Raw genomic sequence first — 25088 nt, 5'->3', positions numbered from 1 at the left:
CATTTACTAACAAAATGTCAATGATTAGCAATAGATTGAAAACAAAAAAGCTTGAGCAAATGTAGAGATCTTTGTGCAGTATGTAAAAGTCATTGGGGAGGCTTCTGGGGTGAGCATTCCAAAGATGAGATGCCACAACTGAAAAGGCTCTGTCTGCTATACTGCTTATCTAACTTCTTGTGACTATGCACCTGAAAAACCTCAGATGATGTCTTAGAAAGCAGGGCGTGTTTGTGTGGGAACAGGCAGATATCCTGGTGCCAAGCTGTATAGGGCTTTATAGGTTCCCCTCCAACCTTTCTTGAGGACTAGAAGCTTAATTTCTTTTTAAAAAATGTGATTAGTATAGATTCAGCTGCTAAGCAGGTTAAGTGGCACAGTCCTCCCAGACAACACCACTTTGGATATGCATGAGTGTGGGATTGCATATTTGAAAATATCCCCAGGTGTGTGTCTCTGCACACGTGTGGCTAGCGCATCCAGAACTATTTGGAAAACAGACACCTGCATGTGTTTATTTTTAACTTCCATGAGTTGATGAGTCATAGAAATAAAGCTGGGTTAAATAGCTTAGCAAATGAGCCTTGACTCGTTTTTCTTGTCTCTTTTGTTTTTTATACCAGTCATGTGGCCCTGCAAGGCATTAATAGAATGCCTATGTCAGAGAGCCATCTGTTAATGTCCAAAGCTGGCTGGAAAGATAAACAGAAGAGTAGATCAGTCACCCTCAACCACTTCTCTGCCTTGAGCTGACAGTCACACAGTGGTGACAGCGCTGAGTCAAATGGGCAAGTGGTTTGAAACAGTATCTCCTTCTGTGTCTTCTGATTCTATGGAAAGGTGCTGATGAGTGTAAATAAATTCTTATCTTTATTCTCACTGGGGAAAGCACTTTTGACCCATGCCTTAAATGTATTTGGTTTTTATCATTTTAAAATGATGAGAATTTCCTTGCTGGTTCAGGGCAAGTTCACAAAGTGTCCAGCATTCTTGTTCCAACAACAACTAGGAAGATGTTGGTGTGGGAGCTCACAAGCAGGGTGTGAGTTTCTGGAACTTGGAGGTATACTGCTTCTGTAGATGGAGGTTTCATTTAGCTACTGTAGCCAAGATTTTTGATTCAGTGGCTCAAATCCTAAGATAAGTTAACATAGGGAAGTTTGTAAAAGGAAACTTTCCTGCCCCTTCCTCTCCTCTGCAACCACCTGTGCCCCCAAAACTCTCCAGAGGGTTTGGGAGAGGTTCCCCGACCAATGTGGGATAGGGTGTAGGAATCTGCTGAGGAGAGGGGAATTTCCCAGAACTGGACAATGTTTCAGTATATGCCTTCTGTTGCCAACTGCAGACTACCACTGCTAACAATGAATGGCACAGGATCAGTAGGAGAATCACATGATAATTGCTGTATTGGCACATCAAGGTAAGCCATGGCTAATGGTTTACCATGAATATGCAGATTGCTCTCACTAAGTTCCTCCGTGCCAGCATAACCATGGTTTACTGTATATGTGTGTTGATTGATTCAATAGTCAATATGACTGGAGGGTTGTTATTTTACGCAAAGCTAAACAAAGTATATATTATATAAAGGGTAAATGAATAAAACTGTGACATTTTCAGTTCCGTATGTTATGGTCCCTTCATTGAGGTATCCAGCTTCTTTGTATCTGGTTGCTTTGCGTTGCAGAGTGAAAGGCAGACACACACACCTACAGTGCTCTTTAACTCTATGATTCAGACACACACACCCCATGTGTGCAAAGATGGTCACAATCTATTTTTCTCTGCTGCTTTCAGGTTTAATGGCTTGGCTTAGTAATTGAGCCAACGAGAAGAGGCAAATAGATTGCTATCGCTTAAGCTCTTGCATCTGTCTTTCTTTTCTGGCTCCCTCTGCCTGTCCATTCCCTCCCCCTTAAAAAGAAAAAAAAGAGTCAAGCAACCAACAAGCATTTGAACTGTTCTACTGCATGTCATATGACCAGGAAGCCTAGATTAGAAAAGTGCCTTTGTACTCTTTTAAGGCTGAATGTCTTTATTTTTATCCACAGCTGCTGGAGCTGATAGCAAAATCCCAGCTAACGTCACTGAGTGGAATTGCCCAGAAAAACTACATGAACATCTTGGAAAAAGTAGTACAGAAAGGTAAAAGAGTGAAAGAAAAAAGTGTAAAGCTAGGGTTACTGACTTTGCAAGGAGTAGTCTGCGGGTTCCTCCAGATGACCTGTTTGTTCAGCATCCATACTAATTTGCTAGCACAAAGCTTACACGCAAGTTAGATGGTGTATGGTCTCCACTGAGCATCCTCTCTGATTTGGTTGCAGGGAGCTTAGACAGCTAGGCGTATTCATCCTGATTTGCTTATGGGATGGTTTTGCTTTCCCTTTAATCATTTGTTCATCCTACACTTTCCAGTGCATTTTCCTGTCATTATCCTAACTGCAAAAAGTCTCTGTGGGATTTTTTTTAAGTGGATTTGTTGTGTTAGAGCAGGGGTGGGGAATCTACAGCCTCCGGGCCAATTATGGCCCTTCAGGGGATCCCATTTGGCCCCTGTGGCCATTTTCCCAAACCACTAGTCACATCAGCTAATGGGTGGGAGGACAAGGTTTAATCCTGCATTGACTGTGCAATCCTATTCCCAGCAGGGTACAAGATTGTGTAGCAAAAGCAGCAGGATTTAATCCCTGCTGATCAGAGGAGCAGGGGTTAAAGCCCTGTGCAAAAGCATCTTTTGAAGCAGCTTGCATGTACCAGCTACTTCAAAGATGCTTTTGCAAAGTCTTTAAGATAGCTCCTGCACTCCCATTTGCTCAAATGAGAGATTGAGGGCTGTTTTAAAGCCTTTGCAAAAATCTGTCCTTTCCCCCCATTACGTCGCTGACATAGGGGACGAGGAGGGAGGGTAAAGACTTGGAAAAGCCTTTGTGAGTCTCCTCCCCTCTTCCTTCACATCTGTGATGTTAGGAACTGAACGGGGGAAGGAGGAGACTTGGAAAAGCCTTTCCTTCTCTCCCTTTGGGTGGTGCGGGAAGGGAGAGAAGGAAGCCAGGAGGCTCCCAAGCACCAGTGGCAAGCGCTGGCTTCATTTCTCCCCTTTCTGCGGCATGATGGTGGCGGGTGGGGACAAAGAAGAGAAAGAAGCTTTCTTTGTCTTCTTCATCCCCCCGCTGCCACTGCTGCTAGTGGTGGAAGGGAGAGTAGGAAGCCAGCACTTGCTGTTGGCACATGATGTCATAATGGTGTCATGTGATTGACAGGTGACAGCCACAGCCGCTTGTCCCATCTGGCCCACAAGGCCAATCCTGATAAGGATCTGGTCCATGGAGCCAGAAAGGTTTCCCAGCCCTGTGCTAGAGCAACAGAATGCTTTAATCCAGGCTTTGTAAACACCATACATTTAAAACCCATTCCCCACCCCCAACCAAAGAATCCTGGGAACTGTAGTTTGCCCCTCACAGAACTACAATTCCCAGGACCCTTTACAAATGACAGCTCCCAGAATTCTTGTGGCAAGGAAGGAAATGTGGTTTAAATGTATGGTGTGTGTTCGCAGTCCCACTTTAATTGCACAAACTCAAATTTCCAGTATGTACTTGAATCCCTCCCGCAAAATTCTGACACTTTGGAGGCCACTCAGTGTAGATCACTTGGGCTACCCTAGAAGCCAGGTTTGGCCCAAGACATTTTGTTGCCTTCCAATTCTAAGTCTGAATACACACCATACATTCAAAGCACATTGAAAACATATCATTATCATTTTAATTAATTGATCAATTAATTAATTAAATTTATATCCCACCCTTCCTCCCAGAAGGAGCCCAGGACGGCAGACAAAATACTAAAAACACTCTAAAACATCTTAAAAACAAACTTTAAATATATATTAAAACAAAACATCTTAAAAAACATATTAAAACAAAACATTTTAAAAAACATTAAAACAAAACATCTTTTTTTAAAAAAGCTTTAAAAACATCTTAAAAAGCAATTCCGACACAGATGCAGACTGGGATAAGGTCTCTACTTAAAAGGCTTGTTGAAAGAGGAAGGTCTTCAGTAGGCACCGAAAATATAATATATATATATATATATATATGGGGAAAGATATATATGGGAGTGCTGAATGAACCTCCTGATAAGATGGTATCTGTAGGAGGCCCTGGCCTTCAGAGCGAAGCGATCGACTGGGTATACAAGGGGTAAGATGATCTTTCAGGTATCCTGGTCCCAAGCTGTGTAGGGCTTTGTACACCAAAAACAGAACTTGGCCTGGTAGCTAACAGCTTCCCTCAAAGAATCCTTGGCGCTATAGTTTACCCCTCACAGAGCTACCAATCCCAGCATGCTTAACAAGCTACAGTTCCCAGGATTCTTTTGGGGGAAGGCATGTGCTTTCAATGTGCTTTAAGCGTATGGTGCATACGCAACCTCAGTACAGAAACGAATTTGGATTGGCAGTTGAAGCTCATTTCAACACTGGTGGCAGGACAGCGTCCTCCACTCAACCTGAATGCTACAAGCTAATTTGGGAGGCACAGAGCAGGCTCTGTCTTCCAGCAATGGGAAATAGACAAGGGAGGAATGTCTGGGGGGGTTCACCGCTGCCCTCCAACATCCCCCAACATCTGAGTTGGGGCCAGATTGGCTAGAGGCAAAGGATGAGAAGCAAACTGATGCTCACGTGGCTCCTTCCACTGCTAATAACATAATGTGGGCTTCTTTAGCATTTTTGTTTTCTTCCTGTCTAATTTCACTCTACTCTTTCTCTTCTTCCCCATGTAAAAAGTCCTGGAGGATCAGCAGAATATCCGGCTAATCAAGGAATTGCTGCAGACTCTCTACACGTCCCTTTGCACCCTGGTCCAAAGCGTTGGCAAATCTGTTCTGGTTGGAAACATCAACATGTGGGTCCACAGGATGGAGGCGATTCTTCATTGGAAGCAGCAGCTGAACAATATCCAAATCACCGGGGTGAGCTAGAAACCTGCCTAGTAGTCCAAAATGCTGCTGCTTTGCCCTTTTGTGAAGCCTTATGACACTCCTCCGCTTGCTTGGATGGGGACCATTTTGAGCACACTGATAAGAGAGGATTTGGGTTGTTAGATTCAGCTTCCCCTACTCAGATGTTCACACCTAACATATGGATGTCAGAAGCGAAGGATAGCAGTTCAGCTTCACTGGTGCTTTCAACATGCAGATCCCTTTTATGCCATTAACATGTGAAGGGGGCTTTTGTCTGCACTGCATTCTGTGGAATGTGCATTCAAATGCGCATTTGGATGTCCATCCATGTTCTAGTAGGAAGGTTGTCAACCTTTCTAGGCCTGTGGGCAAATTTGGTCACTTCTTTCCCTTCTCCCTCGGACCTCCTTCCGTCCCTCCCTGCCGCCCCGAGAGACAAAATGAGAAAAAGTGTGTGCACTCAATTTTTCCAAGAGATCTGGGTAAAAGTTAGATCCAGTAGAATAATTTGAGCCTCAAAAAGTACATAGAGCTGAATAAGGAAGTGGGAAAGAGTGTCGCTCTGTGAACTCTTCAGCTCTGTGTGCTTTTAAAGGGAGAAAAGGATAACCATCCTTATCATTTCATGACCAAGGGGTCAGTGAGTTGGCTCAGAGGCTTTGTTGGTGCCAGTTGAAGACCTCGAGGATGCCTGTTGGCGACTCCTGTTCTAGCACTAGTTATGCATAAATACATTTTTCTAAAATGTGACTAGAACTTGATGAAGGCAATGAACTTTTCTTTTTTTAAAGTTCAATTAAGTAGGACAGCATGAGCGGCATTGCATACGTAATGTCAGTTGCGCATTCTGGAGCTTGCTTTTCAGTGAAAACTAAGGGCTCTCCTTATGTTCAGCAAATGTATGTTCCAAGGTCACTTGCACTTCAGCAGCTTTCAGTGTAGAAGCTGGTCACTGTTCTTTGTAGTTCAAGATACCAGTTGGTCAATATTCTTTAAAAGTTGCATAGAATTGCTTGCATTTTCTACTGATCACGCCTTTTAGTTTGCTCTCTCTTTTTTTTCCCCCAGCCTGCCTTTAAAGGGTTTACTTTTACAGACCTGCCCTTATGTTTACAATTAAACATCATGCAACGTCTGACGGATGGGAGAGACCTTGTGAGCCTTGGGCAAGTAGCTCCAAGTCTTCAGGTGCTCAGTGAGGACCGGCTGCTGTGGAAAAAACTTTGCCACTACCACTTCACAGACAGACAGGTAACAGGCAGTAGGAAGCAAAATGGTGAAAAAGTGATAATTAGGCAAGCAACAGAGGTATTGAAAATGAGGCCAGGGTCTTGTTTAGTTTTACTGGAGATGAATTAGTTTTCAGTTCTCATTTAAAGGCGAACCTACCTAACTCACACTTTCTGAAACAATACGTGAATCAAAAAACAGCCATCCTTCGAAATCCACCCTTCTCCATATACTGCAATGCTCCTCTCCAGCCAACCGATGTGTACAAAAATTCATATAATAGGGTGTGCATATATTAGCAAAATTAACATACAAAAATGCATGACGTTAGGGAAAATTGCTTTGCAAAAATGTGCTAGTCAAAATTGCATGCAAAAGCGTGTATATTAGGAGAAATGTGCACTAAAATGCCTATGTTCATGAGGCCTTTGAAAAATAAATTTATGTAGAAATGTGGAGAACTGAACTTAAGATTGGAACAATGAGAAACTGAAATTGACAGATTCGCCTGTCCCTCCTGCCCAGACTAGTCTTGGGTCCTGAAGGTACTTGACAAATTATCTGGAGGCTCTTCCCAGTTATCTGGAAAGTTTCCAAGAGCATGTTTGTAGCATCCTTAAGTCCTGTGGCAGGCACCTAAAGAAGGAAGATGTGTGCAGTTTCTACCACCAGAGAGACAAGCCCCCATTCAGTTTAGAAAGTGGCTTCCTTCTTCAGTATTTAGCATAACTCTGCATGGAAAACTCCAGCTGCGTGAAATTGTTTTCTCCTGATTTGGATTTTCTTTAGATCCTAGTTTATATGCTGTGCCATCCAATTCGCAGTGTTTCGCAGGCACTGGTTCCAATTTTATTTATCTTAAATCTACACACATTTTACTGGTGTTCCTGTCTCCCACTCGTGCTGAGAGACCTTAGATTTGGCTGATCCTTTTTTCATTGTGGTGTGGATCATAGGAGCATAGGAATCTGTTGTATACTAAGTCAGTCTATTGAAGTCTCCTTCAGTGTCATCTGTACTGAGCGGCAGCTGCCCTCCAAGCTTTTAGACAAGGGCCTCTCCCAACCCTACCTGGAGTTAGGGATGGAAGAGAAATTCAATTCAGTTTGCAAAATCTATCAAATTCACACTTCCTAAACAATATGAGAAACAAAACACAGCACCCTTCCAAGTTTGTACTTATCTCAATTTTACAACGTGTTACTCCAACCAAACAATAGGGGAGATTTGTGTGTGTTTCAGCTCTGGGTGAGAGCCAGGGTGGATGGGTGGAGCCCTGGATGGGAGCCAGGAGGGTGAGAGATGTTGAGTGGGGAAGTATGAAGGAATTTGGGTATTTATTTATTAATAATTTGTATTATGTATGTATTATTTGTATTATGGTTTTATTGTGTGTTTTATAATACTTGTAGTTTTACTTTTCTGTATACCACTTGGGGACCTTTTTATATGTTAAACGGTATAGAAATAGTCTAAATAAATAAATTTACAAAAATGCATGTATTGGGTAAAAGTGTGCATAAAAATGAATATATTAGTGAAAATAACATACAAAAACGCATTATATTAAGACATTGCTTGCAAAGGTGTGTATATTAGTCAAACCTGCACACAAATTGTGTTCATTAGGAGACATTCACATTAAAATGCTGAAGGATTTTTATGAGAAATTAACAATAATAATAATAATCGCAAATTGCTCCAGAAACATGGAGAACTGAATTTAAGATTGGAAAAATGAGTAATGGAGAGAACTGAAATTGACAGATCCTTCCATCCCTACCTGGAAATGCCAAGGATTGAACCTGGGACCTAGATGGTCTATCACTAAGCTATGGCCCTTTCCCTAAACTAACCAAACCTTGAAGAATTTTCCATACCTATAGTTCCATTGTGTCTTTTTTCAGATTCGCAAACGGTTAATTTTGTCAGAGAAAGGGCATTTGGATTGGAAGAAGATGTATTTCAAGCTTGTGAAATGCTACCCCAGGAAGGAACAGTATGGAGATACCTTGCAGCTCTGTAGGCACTGCCATATCCTGTCCTGGAAGGTAGGTGGCCAGTCCCATAACCACTGCAGTGCTTCCTTGATAACCCAGTTTAAGCTTGGGGCAGAGGATGTGTTGCTTGGACCTGGAGCCATAATTGCAGCCTCTCACCTGTTCAGTCTTAATAGATTGATCTTTTGGACTCTTTTTTTTTTGCCTTGTTCGCAAGACTCTGATCATACAAAACATTGCTTAGTATTTTAATGGTGGGAGAGTTTTTATGATGGGTAGAGATATGAATCCAACAATAAATTTCCATGAGAATCAGTGTGGTGCAGTGGAAAGAGCGTTGGGCTGGACCAAAGGAGACTTGGCTTCAAATCTCTGTATAGCCATGAAGCTCAGTGTTTGGTGTGGGCACCCTGTTATCTCACCCTAATCTACTTTGCAGGGTTGTTGTACAGATGAAATGGGGGGGGATTCCTTATGTGGTCCAATGTGAGCTGCTTGGTAGATCAGTGGGATTCAAAAGTGATTAATAAAATGGGGGAAAGCAGTGTTAGTGATTTAGCAAAGTTCTCTTAAAAAGAAAAAAGATTTCCATGCACCGAGTAACTTGGAAATACAACCCAAAAAAGTAACAATCACCATTTGTATTTGCACGTCCATGTTTCTTTTCTGTGCATTGAGTAGAAGGGTGAATCCTGCCTGTTCTTCTCTGAAGACAATGGCCTGCATGTGTGAAAGCCTAGTTTGCAAGCCTTAAGGATTTGGGGTTGAGGTTTTGCAAGCATTGCTTCACACGTTTTGTTCTTGGATATACATCTTCAGATGCTTGAAATGCACACTTTAAAAGCTTAATGTGTGAATGGAACAAATGTGTCTTATACAGGTACATTCATCAGAGAGCCACAATTGGCCAGTTTAAGTGTACAGCCTAAGGCAAACCCTAGTTTGTTGCTGCATATTTGTGAAATTGTCCATAGTGACAAGTTAGTATGAAATTTTCTGTGCATTTTTGAAAACTCTATACATATTAAAAAGCCTAGGAATTCTCTAGAATATATGTCAGAGATGGGGGACCTGTGGTCCTCCAGTTCTTGTTGGACTCCCAACTCCCATCTGCCCCAGCCAACATGGCCAGTGGCTAAGGATGATGGGAGTTGTAGTCCAGCAACCTCTAGAGAGCCATGGGTAACTTGGTTGAGCTTCTGGCTGTGCCTTCTAGTAATGGTAAGACTTGGGTTGCTGCAAGTAAACTGTTGGACCATTACCTGTTGCTAAACTACCTACAGATCTGCCATCAGTGATCTACTCTTTGTAAATCCAAATGTTCTTGCTTTTTAGGGCACTGATCATCCGTGCACAGCTAACAACCCAGAGAGCTGCCTGACTTCTCTTTCACCCCAGGACTTCATCAACTTGTTCAGATTTTGAATTCCCACATAATTTCACTGTAAATATTTTGGTGTTCTGATGGGACACTTTATACTGCTAAGCAGACCTGCTCAACCTGTATATAGTGTATAAATGTTACTGTTTGGAGTTCCTGAGTCAAGAGGACAAGAGGAGTTTAGGAGGCAAAGGGAGTCATTATTCAGTAGTGTTGTGAACTCGTTTCAGAATATGACCTTAAAATTGAACTGATATGTGTAAAGGCTGTAAATATGATGCTTTGTAAGAATTGGAGTGCAAGTATCTGGGGAGAATCCTTACTCTCCTTAGACAATTCAAATGGATTTTTTTCCCTGCATCCGTTAGAAATGTCTCTTTGGTTTTCTAAGCCTAGAGAATTAAACACTATGATTAGGCTAAAGCTGTTGAACTACTTCCCACTCTGGGTTTTGTTTACAATAGATATTTATACCGAAGACATTTTTAGAAATGATAACTGACAAGGATATATTCCCTTTATCCTTTTTTATATATTTATATATATATCTATATATATAGATATATATCTATATATATCTATATATCTATATCTATATATATATATAAAGAAAAACAAAGAATCAACATAAAATGTACACACCACTCCATTTTCTACCTCTGAAATGCTTTCCAACCAACCCGATATGCAATGTGAAGTGTTTGTACTTTGTATGCAGAGATTTAAAGTGAAAACATTGGTATTCCTTTTCGTTAACACTTGAGATCTAATTTAGTCTACTTGGTTTTTTGTGGTATTCACATAGGCTGGTTCTTGGGAAATTGAGAAAGGCTCTAGCAAAAGTTGGCCTTTTTTGACGGCTGGTAAAACATCAAATGTTAACAAGAGCTGATGATGGAGATTCTGTTTTGTAAGCCACATCACATCAGTACTGTGTACTTTCTGGAGGCCTGTTGGTACTGTTTCTCCCAACCTCAGATACACTGGCCCAGTTCACATGTCATGCTAAACCAAACTATGGCTTTATGGATGGGAGAGAAATTTGATTTGGTTTGCATTTAAAGCGGAATCTGTCAAATTCCCACTTTCTGAAACAATATGCAAACTGAAATAGAGCCATCCTTTGTAATTTGCGCTTATCCGAATTTTGCAATGTAGCTCTCCAATCAATGTTTACAAAATGCATACATTGGGGAACGTGTGCATATTCATAAAAAGGAATATATTCATGAAAGCAATATACAAAAATGTGTGCATTTGCCAAAAGTGCATACAAAATTGTGTTGATCAGGAGAAATTTGCACTAAAATGCTGGAGAATTTTCATGACGATTTTTTTTTAAATGCTGCAGAAATGTGGAGAGCTGAATTTAAGACTGGAAAAATAAGAAACCAAGAGAGCTGAAATTCACAGATCCTTCCCACCCTGCATGGCTTAGTGTGGAATACATGAGCATGTGGGCTCTGGGAGAAGACATCACAGCAGCAGTACTCCTCTTCAGTCCTTTTGCTGCTGTGCTGAGCTAAGTCATTTTGTGATTTAGCATATCATCCAAACCCAGGCTCAAAGTTTAGCCTTTTTCAGACTAGCCATGGTTTGTCCTATGGTTTACAGCTTGTGGTGTTGTCCAAAAGAGCTAAACCACGAGCCCAGGCTCAGATGCTGTTGTCAGCCAGAAAATGGCTTAGCTCAGCATGATGGAGTAACAGAATGACCAAGGAGGAAAAAAGGAGCTATAGTCGCCTCTCCAGTGTTTGCACTAAACCATGGTTTGGCTTAGTGTGCCATGTAAGCTAGGTCAATTGCAGGTTGACTGTGGGTACATACAAATAAACGTCTGTGAAAGTGGCGTAGGCAGCCTTGTTGCTTTTCAAAGAGATGGATTTTGTCCGTGGGAAGCTCTTATTTATAAAACACACATGCATACACACACACACACTTTGATGTGCAGATATTCAACTCTGTGGATGGGGAAGATCCACCTTTGGGGAATGCTTATTGGCTGGTGCCTGTGACATCACAAACCCGTTTCTCCTCCTTTTCATCCCCAGAGCAATTTTGCGACTGTCACATCCCCTGCTACCTGATCTTTAAAACTGGAGATGCCATTAGGATTGAACCTGGCGCCTTGTGCATGCAAAGCAAATGCTCTACCACAAGCTATTGAATTTCTCATTCTTTATGGAACCAGTCAAAAATTAAGTCAGTTACAGGAGAAAAACTAAAACCCCACCAAAGACAGAAGATTTGCCTCTGTCACTGTAGCAAGTGTTGATTTTGGATTCTGAGATGTGTGGCCTATTGAACTGTAAATCTGGCTATTACCTTTTGTTTGGATGAGCCCACAGGTAGTTTTCTTTGATGGATGTGCACACTGAGACTGTATAATCCCCCATAAGACACGCACACACCTTGAGCTTAGCCTACTTTGGAAGCTCATCCTGTCTACAGAGTGGATGGGGAGAAAGTTCTGCCCAGATAGGCTGCATTGTCCAAATAACCAAAAGGACAGGGTTGTTCCATGTTGCCTTATAGTTTTTCTATCTGGACCTGCTTCTCCCCTGTTAGGTTTGGTGCCGAAACACCAGGAGAAATTCCTCACACAGGCATGTTCTTTGTAACAAGATTTTTAAAACTATAATAATTATTTGATTTGAACCAATAAACTGTAAACCCAAACAAAGGAATTGTCTTACAGCAGACTGCATAGATAAAATGCATTCATTGGCTAGGCCTCAGTATCTAAACACACATTTTAACAAGACTGAGTGTTCTTTGGGGACATTACTGTAGCCAGGCAAGTTGTGAAAGTGACATGCGTTTGGAATATGGCATTTAAAAAGCAATGAGAGCACAGACATTGTGATGGTTGATTATGAGCTTCTTTTTCTAGAAACTGAATTTTTAGTTGGTGTATGTTTGAGGTACAGATGTAGCCAGTGGTGGCTGGTGATTCCGTGTCAGTGGGGCAGTAGAATCTGCTCCAGGTTTTAGTCTGAACTTTCAAAGAGCTGTCCAAGATGCACCTTGGACAATTCCTTGAAAGTTTGGACTAAACCCAGAGTGAATTCCACTGCCCCACTGACAGGAAGCCACCAGCTGCCACTGGATGTAGCCAATGTTTAAACATCAAGCTCCTTGTCTTACAGCAGGGTTCATCACTGTGGTGCCTTCCAGATTAGTGGACTACAACTCCCATCATTCTTGACCATTGGCCATGATGGCAGGGGATGATGGGAGTTGGAGTCTAACAACATCTGGAGGGGCACTATGTTGGCTGTCCCTTTCTTAGACACACACACACACACACACATATCTGTGTGGTTTCTTTCTGCCGTCGCCCCTGCACTGTTCTGAAATTCATGGGAGTTATTTTTACCACTACATAGGATACTCTTGCATCAATACTTGATAAGACTATGGGAGAACGGAAAGGAGGGCTTTTATATCTTGTTTGGGAGGGCAACAGAGCATATCTGCTCTACAGACACAATTGGTTTCAGCCATTCCTTCTTCCCAGGGGAGTCTGGAAACTGTAGTTTGTTTTTTTTTAGGGGAGGAGCTGGGGTCTCTTAAGACCATTCTCCACATCTTCACTCAACTGCATTTCCTAGTGTTCTTTAAAAAAAAACTTGTGACAGTTCAGTTGGTATAAACCTGATAGGTTTGTCATGTGGATAGGACCTTTGGGAATTGTACTTAGTAGCCTGTATTGTTTGGAAGAGTAGAGGATGGGACTGGATGTAAGGAGACAGTGACTTTTGGTGATTAGGGAATGAATGAATGACAGAGAGAGAAATGCAGTGAAGACTGGGCTATTAGGGTGAATGGGACACTGGCCCACCAACCTCTCTTTGCTCTCAGCCAACCCCCACCTGCCTTCTTACTTACAAGTAGTCAAGGGGTGGCCTTGCATGTCAGCTTCCTCTTCCTTACGCTCAGTGTTGCCCTTGTAGAACTCAGCAGGGAGGATTATGGGGACAAAAACCAGAATTGGTTGTATCTGCCTATCATTGGCTCTGGCTCCACCTGTCATTGGCTCTGGCCCTGCCCATCATTGGCCGCTGTGCCTTCCGCCCCACCAGTCCCAATGGGCACCACCAACCACCACTGGAGACACTGTTTACACATGTGTGTTAATTAATTTTTCATTATGAAACTTTGTGTTTTTTTCTATTTAAAAATCTGTAACTAGTCACACATCTGATGCATTTCTGGTCCTCTAAAACATTTCCTATATCCAAACTAATCTCCGGCAAGCAAATTCCTAGTGAATTCCCCTGGTTTATATTATATGACTTTTTATCGGTTTGATTTTTATAAAATATGTGAGTTTTATATTATAGAAGTACTTATTCCACATGCATTGTTCGAACGGGGAAATAAAAGTTTGTCTACACCTTGTATATAGGACTGTAAACCTCTTTTAGCTTTTGAACGAATCGTGGTCTCCTTCACAAATGTGTTTTAAGCATGCTTTCTACCTGAATATACGCCTGGTCACATTACGATGTGTTGCACTGCCGAGCAGCACCTGACGTGTGATAGAAACCTCCTTACCACTTGCAGATGACCAAACAACCCCAGTGCCACAGAGCTCACCTTGGGCTCGTTTGGTTGTCAGTATGGGCTCTTTGTCTGCATGAAATAAGGGGCTCATCCACATCACATACATTTTAAAACACATTTAATGCACATTTAGCACACACAGCTTCCCCCAAAGCATCCTGGGAACTGGTCAGATGCTGGGATAAGTCTGTTTAGAATCGCAGCCTGTGGGTACCTGTTTCAACACAACTTTACACACACCAAACTCGCTTCTTAAGTACAGCCTGACATTAAAACTAATTTTGCCTACTTACCAGATTTTCTCAACCATTGATGGCTTTGGCTAAAATAGACCAGGATTTTCCAAGTGCAGTAAAAGTGTCTAATAAAACTGACAAGATGTTCCTGGGCTTAAAACCATCCACTCCCTACATAGGGGTGGGAGGAGGCGTTGGCAGAGATTTCTCTGCAACCTGTTGCAAGGCTCATTTTAACAGTCCTGCATCTTGCCAAAAGCTCATGTTTTAATTAAAACAACTCCTCTTGCTAGCTGACCTGTTGGCAAAAACAATGGCTTGATGTGAATGTGATGCCTTTATGACTTTAAAAGTCATGCTCCTTTTTTGCAGATGAGATTAGTTCTTTCCCACCCCCACTTTTTTTTTAACAATTAGGTACTCTGGAGACCTTCTGTGACATCATAATGCAACATAACTACAGCCATAAAGCCCTTCTCTAACTGAAAGGGGCAAGAACTAATTTAGATCTTGGATGCTGATGTGTCTGGAAAATGCACCCTTTCCATGCCTGGTCCTCTGTCTTTTACAGAGGTTTGTTGTCCAATGAGCATACAATTACTGGATTTTCTGCAATGCCACAATTATTAGTAACTTCATAACTCTGGGAATGTACACTAACGCTCAGAGGAGTATTACTTCAGGCTACAAAATAATGTATTGTGGGGAAAACCTCTTGAAAATAATGGGTTGGATCCAGTTGACCTTAGATCCCATTGATTTCAGTGGGACAATTAAGTCATGAACTGTCTTAAGCCCGATTGATTTCAATGTTAATAAATTCTGGGCACAATCTTTCGGTCCCTGGGAGAGTGTCCCAAGGGCCATACAGTATGGATGATCTCTGTGGACAGAGAGGGAGGCCTGCCTTCAGAGAGGGGGATCCCCACCCTTGGAAACCCCCTCCCAGCCAGCATTGAAAGAACCATTGCAGGTTCTCCCAGCCCCCACCCACTTCAAAAATTCAGAGTTCTGATGGTGGAGAGTACAAAAAGGCAGAGGCAGATCAGAGGAGGCTTTAGCTCATTCTCCTGACGCTCTGCCAGAACACCAGGGAAAGTTTACCAGCCCTGGAGCTGATGAACTGATTTTCCTTCTCATTGGAAAGAACAGGAAGAGATTTTTTTATATTATTGAGGAAAAAGCCACCCAACCAGCTGGTGAAAACCCAGCAAGGCTTTGGATTTGGTTGTTCATCCATCCCACCGGCTCCTTCCCCTGACCTGGTAAGGATTGTCCTGTAAATTCAGATCCAACCCAATGGGTATAATTTGTTCTCTTTGATGAGGGCAGAAATTCAAATACTTCCCTTCTGTAGGACATCCAGCATGTAAAATGACAATCCTGCCACTTTCCCCCAGATTTCTCTAAATGGGACTCATGGACAGAATTCTCACCCTCTTCCAGACCTCACCTACTTCCCATCTCTGACCTGGAAGGCTCATCATGTTCCAGCAACATTCTCTTCGTTCCTGCCCACTTCCATCACTGTTTCTTTGTAGCCCCCTTAAATGGGAACTGGTAGTAGCAACCCAGAGATACACCACTAAGACCCTTGCAGCATATCTTCTTCACCCAGGATCACTATCCTTGTGGTCAAATTATCGTCGTTTTTTGGAGATTAGGATTAAGAATTGCCCTTCTGCCATCAGTATTATAGGTGGCATTAGTGGCAAAAAAATTTTACTCCAGAATGGTCCGGTTGGTTGCCAATAGAGTATTTGGCTGGAGTTTGTGACCCTGCACTAGGGATGGGGAACCTGTGGTTCTTCAGATGTTGCTGGACCTAGTCCCATCAGACTCGGCAAGCATGGCCAATGGTTGGGGATCATGGGAGTTGTAGTCCAACAGCGTCTCTGGAGTATCACAGGTTCACCATCCTTACTCTGCACCACATATACCACAGTACTGCATGTTGACTTCAGCAGAACTACTTGCTGCCTCTATAAAGCAGGGGCAATAACAGCTCTCAATCACTGCTTTATTTCAGGAATGAGAATCACTCCATTCAGAATTGTGAGACAGACATTGTTTAGGAACTCTGGTGGAAGGGAGAGGCATCCGTTTTGCCCTACAGCTTGTTCTGCTCTTTTCCTTCCATGCAGAAAATGTTACATTTTACTTTACATAATGCCAACAGGCCAGCTCAAGAATGATTTTTTAAAGTCATAAATGTTTGTTTTTAGAATTTAATTACCATTAATAATAAATAGGCCTATATATGTTGAAAGAGGGAGCTTATTTGTTTGAGAGATGTTTGATGTAGCTCAATGGGGTGGTTCTGGGGTGAAAAGCACACCTTGTTATGTATTAAAACCATTTTTGCGTTTAGTATAATGGTGTGATTGAAAACCCTTTCATCTAAATGTTGCACATTCTTTTCCTTGCATGTTCAGCCGTTTTTGACTTTTACAGCTGTTTGGTACAAGCAGTGATGTATTTTTTTTAATAAACTGTTTTTGACACTGAATTATAAATAAAATGTTCAGAAATGGATGAACACTGTATTTTTCATGTCTTCATTTGACTCAAGCTTTCCCTGGCATAACAGTGTCCCAATGTTTGCTTCAGATACTTTTGTCTCTCTCTCCCCACCCATCCTTCCCTGATTTGGGGACAACATAATTTTATCTCATCTCTCCATTTGGCATTTTTTCATTTTTATTTGGCTAACTTATCTACTGATTCATCCTTCAAATAAATGGCTACAGTTTACAGCATTCTAAAAATATCACAAATAAAACACAATAAAAAGATTTACATTTTGAAGCAGCATAAAACCATTAGGTAGGATCCACCTAGGGTGCAATCCAAGTCGTATATACACTGGGCTGAGGGAAGGTGGATACTGCAGATCCCTGGCTGAGCCATCTGGGTCCTGGCTGAGCCAGCCTAAGCTGGCAGCCTAAGCTTGTCCTGGTGCAGCCGTGGTGCAGCCACCGGACAGCTGGCCCAACCAGAGTCAGCCAGGGATCCCCTGGAGAAGCCCAGTCCTGCCTAGGGAAGCTGGCACAAGGGGCTTTCTGGGGGGATGTTTGGGAGGGGCCAAGGGTAGGGACTTAGAGCTGTCTCCTGTGACCCTCCATCCCAGCAGCCAGTACTCTGGGAAAAGGGGTGGCGGAATAAGTATTTTGTTTACCTTTGCCATGCCCTGCTGGCACAGCCAACGTCCTCCCCTCCCAGAGGCCCCTGAATGGCAGTTAGAAGTGGTGTTCGTGGTCTGACAGCTCCGCCTCTGCTGGCCTCTGACAAGATGGATTGCCCTGCCCAACAGTAGGGCTGGGTGAGAATTTCGATTCAGTTCGCATATCAAGCAGAATTTATCAAATTCCCACTTTCCAAAACAATATGAGAACCGAAACACAGTCATCTTTCAAAATTCGCATTTATTTGAATTTTGGGATGCAGTTCGCCAACTAAACAATATTTACAAAAATGCATATATTAGGGGAAGGTGTGCATAAAATGAATATGTGAGTGGAAATAACATGCAAAAAGGCATGACATGATAGAGAAATGGCTAGCAAAAATGTGTACCTTTATCAAAACTGCCTACAAAAATGTGTTTATTTGGAGAAATTCACACTAATATGGTGGAGAATTTTCATGAAGATTTTTTTTAAAACACCTCACAGATTGCCGCAGAAATGCAGAGGACTGAATTTGAATTAGAAAAGTGAGAAACTGAGAGAACTGAAATTGACAGATCTTTCCATCCCTACCCAACAGCAACATAGTAAAACAACTAACATATGGGGATCATAATAACTACTGACAAACCTAAATACAGCAGAGGCAACCAGCCCTACCCACCAAACATGCAAGCATTTGTTTATAGGCAGGGATGGCAGAGAAATTTTATTTAGTTTGCATGAAAAGGTGTATCTATCAAATTTGTACTTTCCGAAACAGTATGACAACCGAAACACAGCCATCCTTAAAAAGTTAAACTTACCTGAATTTTGCAGTGCAGCTCTGCAAGCAATATATTAGTGACAACAGCACTAAAATGCATTATCTTGGGGGAAATTGCAACAATGTGTGCATTACTCAAAACTGCATACAAAAACACAGCGGATGAACAGTTCATCCCCCCTCCCTGGATTATTCCAGTTTTGAGCTCAAGGTCCACTATACTAAGAAAAAGACCAAGGGGCAGGTAGAGTATGAGGCTACTGAAATGAAGTTCATTTGTAGGTTTAACACAATTTAATCCAGCCTTAATGGTGACTTAGCAGGGCCGGCGCCAGATTGCTGCGGGCCCGAGTCATCATGCTCCCCAAAGCAGCTGGTGCTGGCTTAAATAGGCTTGGCAATCCCACTTTCCGTGTCACCGCATCTTGGGTGGTGGTAGGGATGTGTGCTGGGGCTGCCAGGCCTATCTAAGTCTGTGCCAGCTGCTTGGGTGGGGTGTTACTTGAGAGGGTGAAGCGCCCGCTCCATGAATGGCAGCAGCATTGGCCCGGCCGCAAATCATGCCCCGCAACCTGACGCTGCTGCAGAACATGAAATTATTATTATTATTATTATTGTTGTTGTTGTTGTTGTTGTTGTTGTTGTTGTTGTTGTTATTATTATTATTATAAGTTTATTTATACCCCACCTTTCGGCCAAAGGCCCTCAAGGTGGCTTACACCCTAGCAAGACGGAGATGCTATGTTCAGATAATTCAGATATAGTTCAGATAATTGGTCAGTTTCCTGCTTTGGATGGGGTCGTACTCCCTCTGAAAGAGCAGGTCTGTAGTCTGGGTGTGCTCCTGGATCCATCTTTGTTGCTAGATGCCCAGGTGACCTCAGTGGCTAGGAGTGCCTTTTAACAGCTGTGGCTGGTAAGATAGCTACACCTCTTTCTGGACCAGGATAGCTGGAACATTGTTGTTTATGTACTGGTTAGTTTTTTTAGTTTTAATTTATTTATACCCCGCCTTTCAGCCAAAGGCCCTCAAGGCGGCTTACAAAAAAAATAAACACAGGTATAAAAATACAATAATATACAATATAAACAATACAATATACAAAAATTAAATAGAAACAACATTATCATTATCGACAGCACCAAGAAAGAGGAGGTGGTGTTAGCGGGGGCGGCAGTTCTCGAGAGGCAGAAGGGCGACAGGCATTTATTACAGCAAAGCTGTTTGCTGGTTCAATATTGTCTTCCTCCCCATGTCCTCGGGCACGCTCAGCTGCTGCTCCCCGGGCTCCTGCTACTGCCAGTTAATGTCAGAGGGCAGCTGCAAGAGCTCAGGTTCGGGGATCTAGTTGTCCATCTCTACTAGCCACTGAACACATCAGCATTTTCTTTCCTTTTTCTGAAATATGGTGATGATCCCTACACCTTGCAGTACGGTGGATGTGGGGAACGGGGGCGATACATTCATTTCATACCTAACTTCCTGATAAATTACACTTTGCATGATGTTTATGGATCACGAGGTAGTATCAGTTAGTTTTCCAAAAACAAGGTCAGTAGCAAGTCAAGGGTTCAAAATTCCAATAAAGCTATCCAGGTCTCTAGACTTGACAGGGTCTGGCAGGGTTGGCGAGGGTCTGATACTGGCATCTGACATTACTTTCAGCTCTATGGGAAATGGGAGCTCTACCCTTCCAGCCCCAGTCTAAGGAGGGACCCTTGGGCCCATGCCCTACCTAGCCGCCCATCGGTGCCAGGCCTTTGACTTAGGCTCCATCTGCGCTATACATTTATTCCACTTTGAACTGCCAGGGCTTCCCCTAAAGAATCTTAGGAACTGTCGTTAAAAATGCTGAAAGTCTAGGAGACCCCTATTCCTCTTGCAGAGCTACAGTTCCCAGAGTGTTTTAACAGTCAATGCCTCTTCCCAGAGAACTTTGGGAATTGTAGGTCTGTGAGGGGAACGGGGAGGCTCCTAACAACTCTTAGCACCCTTGACAAACTATAGTTCCCAGGATTCTTTGGGAGGAAGCCATGGCTGTTTAAAGTGGTATGATACTGCTTTAAATGTATAGTGCAGATGGGGCCAAAGATTGGATATCTTGTTGCATATGGTAATTGTCTCGCAAATGCTGTCCTCCAAGTTGAGCCCCAACTCAGTTGAATATAAAACTGAAATAAAAAATACTGTACATGAAGAAATAATCAGAAGTAAACTATTCAGTCACAAGTAGCTACCAAACTACAACTGATGAGCCCAGGCACACCCAACTATTTTATGAGCTTGTAAACTACTTATGATAGAGTATTTTCCCTTTCTGTTTATTGTTTCACGTCGTGTCCTTGATTTCAGTTTTATGTTCACCCATCTAAAAAAAAAAAAAAACTTTCCTTGCAAAGCATTTTTCCTGGCACTGGGTGTGCATACATAAACATCATTGTTCATGTATTTATGAAGTATACTCTTGCCTGTGCAATGGTCCTATATATGTGGTAACCTTCAAAATGCCACACAACTCTGTGTGGTAGGACAGTAACTCTGTGTAGCAGGCCAGTAATTATGCCCTTAGTACATCTATATATTGCCGTTTTCCTTTCATGGAACTCAAAAGTGGTGTAGCTGGAGTTCGCAGGTGATGTCCATATCCAGGCACTGACCAGACCCAGACATGTGCAGCTTCAGCATATCGGCTGTAGTGGGACCCTGTGGAAGACCCATCGTAATTTTAAGAGGACAGTGTGATGTATGCAATTAATTATTCCCTTACAAGGGCTTCTCTCTCCCTTGGTGTGTACTCCATGCCTACATTTTCTCCTTGACTCCCATGAGAAAGTTTAGGAAGCACAGGATGGCCAGGTTCAGAGAATAAACTCATCAAAAATGGTCAGCCAACAGCTGTGAAAATATAACCAGGACACAGGTATGGCCGACAAATTATTAATGATATCAGCAAGAGTTGGCAAATTGCATTGACAGCCATAGTAAACCAACAGTATAAGAAGTCCTAGGGGAGTTCAGAAGGTCGAACCTCTTTGTGGGCAAGGATTGCAATGTGGTTGGCTGGCCTTTGGTGCATGTCTGCTGCTACAGCTGAGTTCCCAGTAATGGAAAGCATGTAAGTCTACTGTACCTGCCTGTTCCATTTTGTTTTTTTCCGTGTTGTTAATATCTTGCCTCTTCCTCTAAATGAAATCTGGGAAAAGAATCAACCTGGTGTGCTTCTTGCCTTGTTTGAATCCTAAAAGAACTTCTGCCCGTGGCAGAACAGCGGCTGTGCCAATTATTATTACATTTGCCCATCCACTCCTTTTGACTTGTGTGCCCTGTCTTGTTTCGTCTTTTTGTTTCATGCACAGTGCTTACTTTTTGTAGGCCAGGAATGGAGAACCTTTGGACCTCCAGATGTTGCAGCATACAACTCCCATAATTCCTCACTATGGGTCATTCTGGTAGGGGCCGGGGTGTAGTCATCTGGGGTCTTAGGGAGTCTTAGATCCCTTATGTTGTGGGGAGCAGGGTCCCAGTAGGGTCCCTGTGTCTCCAGCATCTTTGAAGCCCATCATCATGAAAGGGGAGGGTGTCAGCCACTGCAAAAAGTCTTCTGACATACTTCCATGTCCTTTCCTGCTGATTGAAGCCAATCAGAGTAAAAGGAGGTAAGATAGCCACTAGGAAGACTCTTCTCAGTAGCTAAGACTCTTTCATGCTGATTTTCTTCTAGGGATGTCTCTTGTTGTGGGAGAAGGCATTGACAAGGATCTCATTCTCAAACCTGCAGCAAAAAATGGGGGGACATGGGTGTGGCTAACATGAAGGGACCCTGCACTTCTGAATTTGCCCCTACTTTACTGGCAGGGAATAGATGGGGGTTTGAGTCCAGCAATACATGGAGGACACTGGTTTCCCACTCCTGCCATAGGTGCTCTAAAAATGAATCCTAATATTGCAAATGGAGGCAGGATCTCACTGAGAACATGGGCTGCCGCTTGACTAATGTCATGGTTGAATGTTCAAATTCTGCCCTACCAGTTTTGTTTGTCTTTACAAAGTTTATTTTCTCAATCTCAATAGAAAAGAGACGAGATCATAAATCCTTTGTAAGCTCTCCTGACTGAACTGCTGTTTGTGGAAATGAATCAGAAAACGCTAATGTCTATATACCAAAGAAACAGGAAATTCTGTTCCTAATTTTTATCTCTCACGAACTCTTGCAGGCTGTATTGAGATACAAGTTCAGCTCTGTGATGTGTGATAGTAATTTTAGTAGGTTCTTTTCTTCTCACGGGGTAATAGTGCATACTAACCTTGACCTGGCTGAAAAAGAGGCTTTCAGCAAATTTCCACACAGCCACATTTTGTTGCAGGTGCCAGGTATACTTCCTGGTTAATGATTTTATATTTGCGGGCATTGCTCTGTTCCAATAATGCAGAATGGACGCTGCTGTAACAGGCATTTCTCATTTTATTTAGATTTTCCTTTCCACCAGTGCTTGAAAAAGAAGTTAATTACCATGGTGTTCTCAAGATCCACCCATGTACCAAACATTGCAAAAATGGTAGCTTCATACGTATCAGCTGTCAACAGATTTTCCACTAAGACCACATTGTTCAATATTAACATGAATTCTTTAAAAATAACCATAAAACAGTCATGATTGGATCTAAAGGTATCGCATAACCAAACATATTCTGGATGGTTATGACACTTAAAAGGATATAAGAACCTCACTGCTGGATCAGGCCAATGGCCCATCTAGTCTAGCATCCTGTTCTCGGAGTGGCCAGCCAGATGCCTATGAGAAGCCTGCAAACAGACCATTATAGTGGCACCTACCCTTTGGAATCCCCTCCCTTTAAATATTAGACAGGCACCATTGCCGTTACCTTTTCAGCACCAGTTGAAGACCTTCCTCTTTCAACAAGCCTTTTAAGTAGAGGCCTTGTCCCAGGCTGCATCTGTGCTGGAATTGTTTTTTAAGTTGTTTTTTTAAAGACGTTTTTAAGATTTGTTTAGTATGTTTTTGAAGATGTTTTGTTTTAATGTTTTAGAGTCTTTTGTTTTTAAGATGTTTTCAAGTGCTTTTAGTGTGCTTGTTTGCTGCCCTGGGCACCTTCTTGAAGGAAGGATGGGATATAAATTTAATAAATAAATAACAAGACCTGAATGCAACAGCACTCTCTCGTCCTGTGGATTCCAGCAACTGGCATTCAGAAGCATATTGCCTCAGTGGAGGGAAATCGTAGCTGTCATGGATCGTACTCCCGCCCTCACGCCCCAGAGCTTCTTTTGATATCTTTCCAGAAATGTTCTGTAAGGCAAATAGCTATAATGTTGATTATTATTAGTGTTACCAGTGCTTATTATTTCTACAGTTATGTCATACCTCCCCAGACGCTTGCATAATACTAGACCCTGGGGTCTTCCAGAGAAGGCAAGTGACTGCTGGAAGAGTCGGAACAGACAAAAGCAAGCACTTCTTCACACTGTGCAGTTACAATGGAATTCACTGCTATGAGATGTCGTGACGGTCACCAATTCAGACGGCTTTAACTGAGGGCAAGACCATTTCATGGAGATGGCTATCAATGGCTACTAGCCACAGTGGCTATGTTCTACCTCCAGTGTCGGGGGCGCCTCTGAATAGCTGTTGCTGGAAACCACAGGAGGGCAGGGCGCTATTGCTCTCTGGTGCTGTTTGCTGGCTTCCTGTGGGTATCTGGTTGGACACTGTGAGAACAGGATGCTAAACTAGATGAACCTTTGGCCTGATTCAACAGAGCTCCTATGTTCTTACATGAGTCATGAATTTTAGTTTTAGATATGTTGGAAATCTCTAACCTCTGTTCTTGTATATATATATATATAAAAAACATTTTTGCTGTTGAAATAAGTGGCTTGCCTTCCTGATTTTGAAGAGCTGGATCCATACTCAAAGTGTAGAAAACCAAAAGCATGTATTTAAAACACACACACCCTTCTAACAATAATTCTCTCTGGGATCCCATCCCCCAATAATTCACTTTAATATAAGCCTTAATGGTTCTTTTATTCATGCGATCGGGATGGGAATTCCATCAGTTCGCCCATCCATCTATAGTCCCCGGCTCTACATCATTCTAAGAGCACTTGACCCCCAGGAGAATCTGAGGGAAGGCAGGGATTGGAAATCCCCAGTCCCTGACTGTGAACTCTGTTCGGTCCACAGAAGGGAAATTGGGATAGTAGCTGCAGCTTTGACAGTTACATATGAAAAATGGTTGGTTGCATTCTGGAACCCTTAATCAGAGTCTGGAGTATTTTAGATGTGATACTTTTGCACTTGGCTATCATAACATAGTACAAAAAACACATGTGTTGAGTCTGATGTGAAGTGCATTTTGTGTGGTGTTATGCTTGACTCTTTAATGATATATACATTCTCAAAGAATCCTGGGAAGTGTAGTTAGTGAAGGGTGCCGAGAGTTGCTAGGAGAGGCCCTGTTCCCCTCACAGAGACTAACTGCAACTCATACCCTCTGCCGGGAGAAGGGACCTATTAGGATGGTCCGCCCTAGGAGATTAATGGATCCGGTTGGATTCCTGTCAGCTCTTGGGGAATTCCCTGTCCCTCAAGTAAACTATTCTGTCGAAGCTCTGGTCGCACTCTGGAATAGTTCAATGACCAGGGCCATAGACACAATCGCCCCTAAGCGTCCCCTTGTGCGTGCCAGAGCAAAATCAGCTCCTTGGTTTTCCAGCGAGCTACTGGCGA

At 42.6% G+C, this 25088-nt stretch overlaps 1 protein-coding gene across 4 annotated transcripts in view; it reads left to right on the top strand.

Moving 5' to 3' along the window:
• FBXO32 (F-box protein 32) overlaps nt 1-13982 on the top strand; it is a 39200-nt gene extending 25218 nt beyond the window's left edge. For all 4 annotated transcript variants that reach the window (XM_061606098.1, XM_061606124.1, XM_061606106.1 and 1 more), the window contains exons 5-9: nt 2052-2145; nt 4790-4974; nt 6034-6216; nt 8103-8246; nt 9531-13982. In XM_061606098.1, the coding sequence (XP_061462082.1) occupies nt 2052-2145; nt 4790-4974; nt 6034-6216; nt 8103-8246; nt 9531-9620 (696 nt within the window). In that variant the 3' untranslated portion in view covers nt 9621-13982. The remainder of the gene's footprint in view (nt 1-2051; nt 2146-4789; nt 4975-6033; nt 6217-8102; nt 8247-9530) is intronic.
• Nucleotides 13983-25088: the final 11106 nt, after the last annotated feature.

The sequence above is a fragment of the Rhineura floridana genome, chromosome 1, assembly GCF_030035675.1.
Source record: "Rhineura floridana isolate rRhiFlo1 chromosome 1, rRhiFlo1.hap2, whole genome shotgun sequence".
NCBI classification, from domain to species: domain Eukaryota; kingdom Metazoa; phylum Chordata; class Lepidosauria; order Squamata; family Rhineuridae; genus Rhineura; species Rhineura floridana.
Note: the sequence above shows the minus strand (reverse complement) of the source record. Positions and strands in the feature narration are given on the sequence as shown.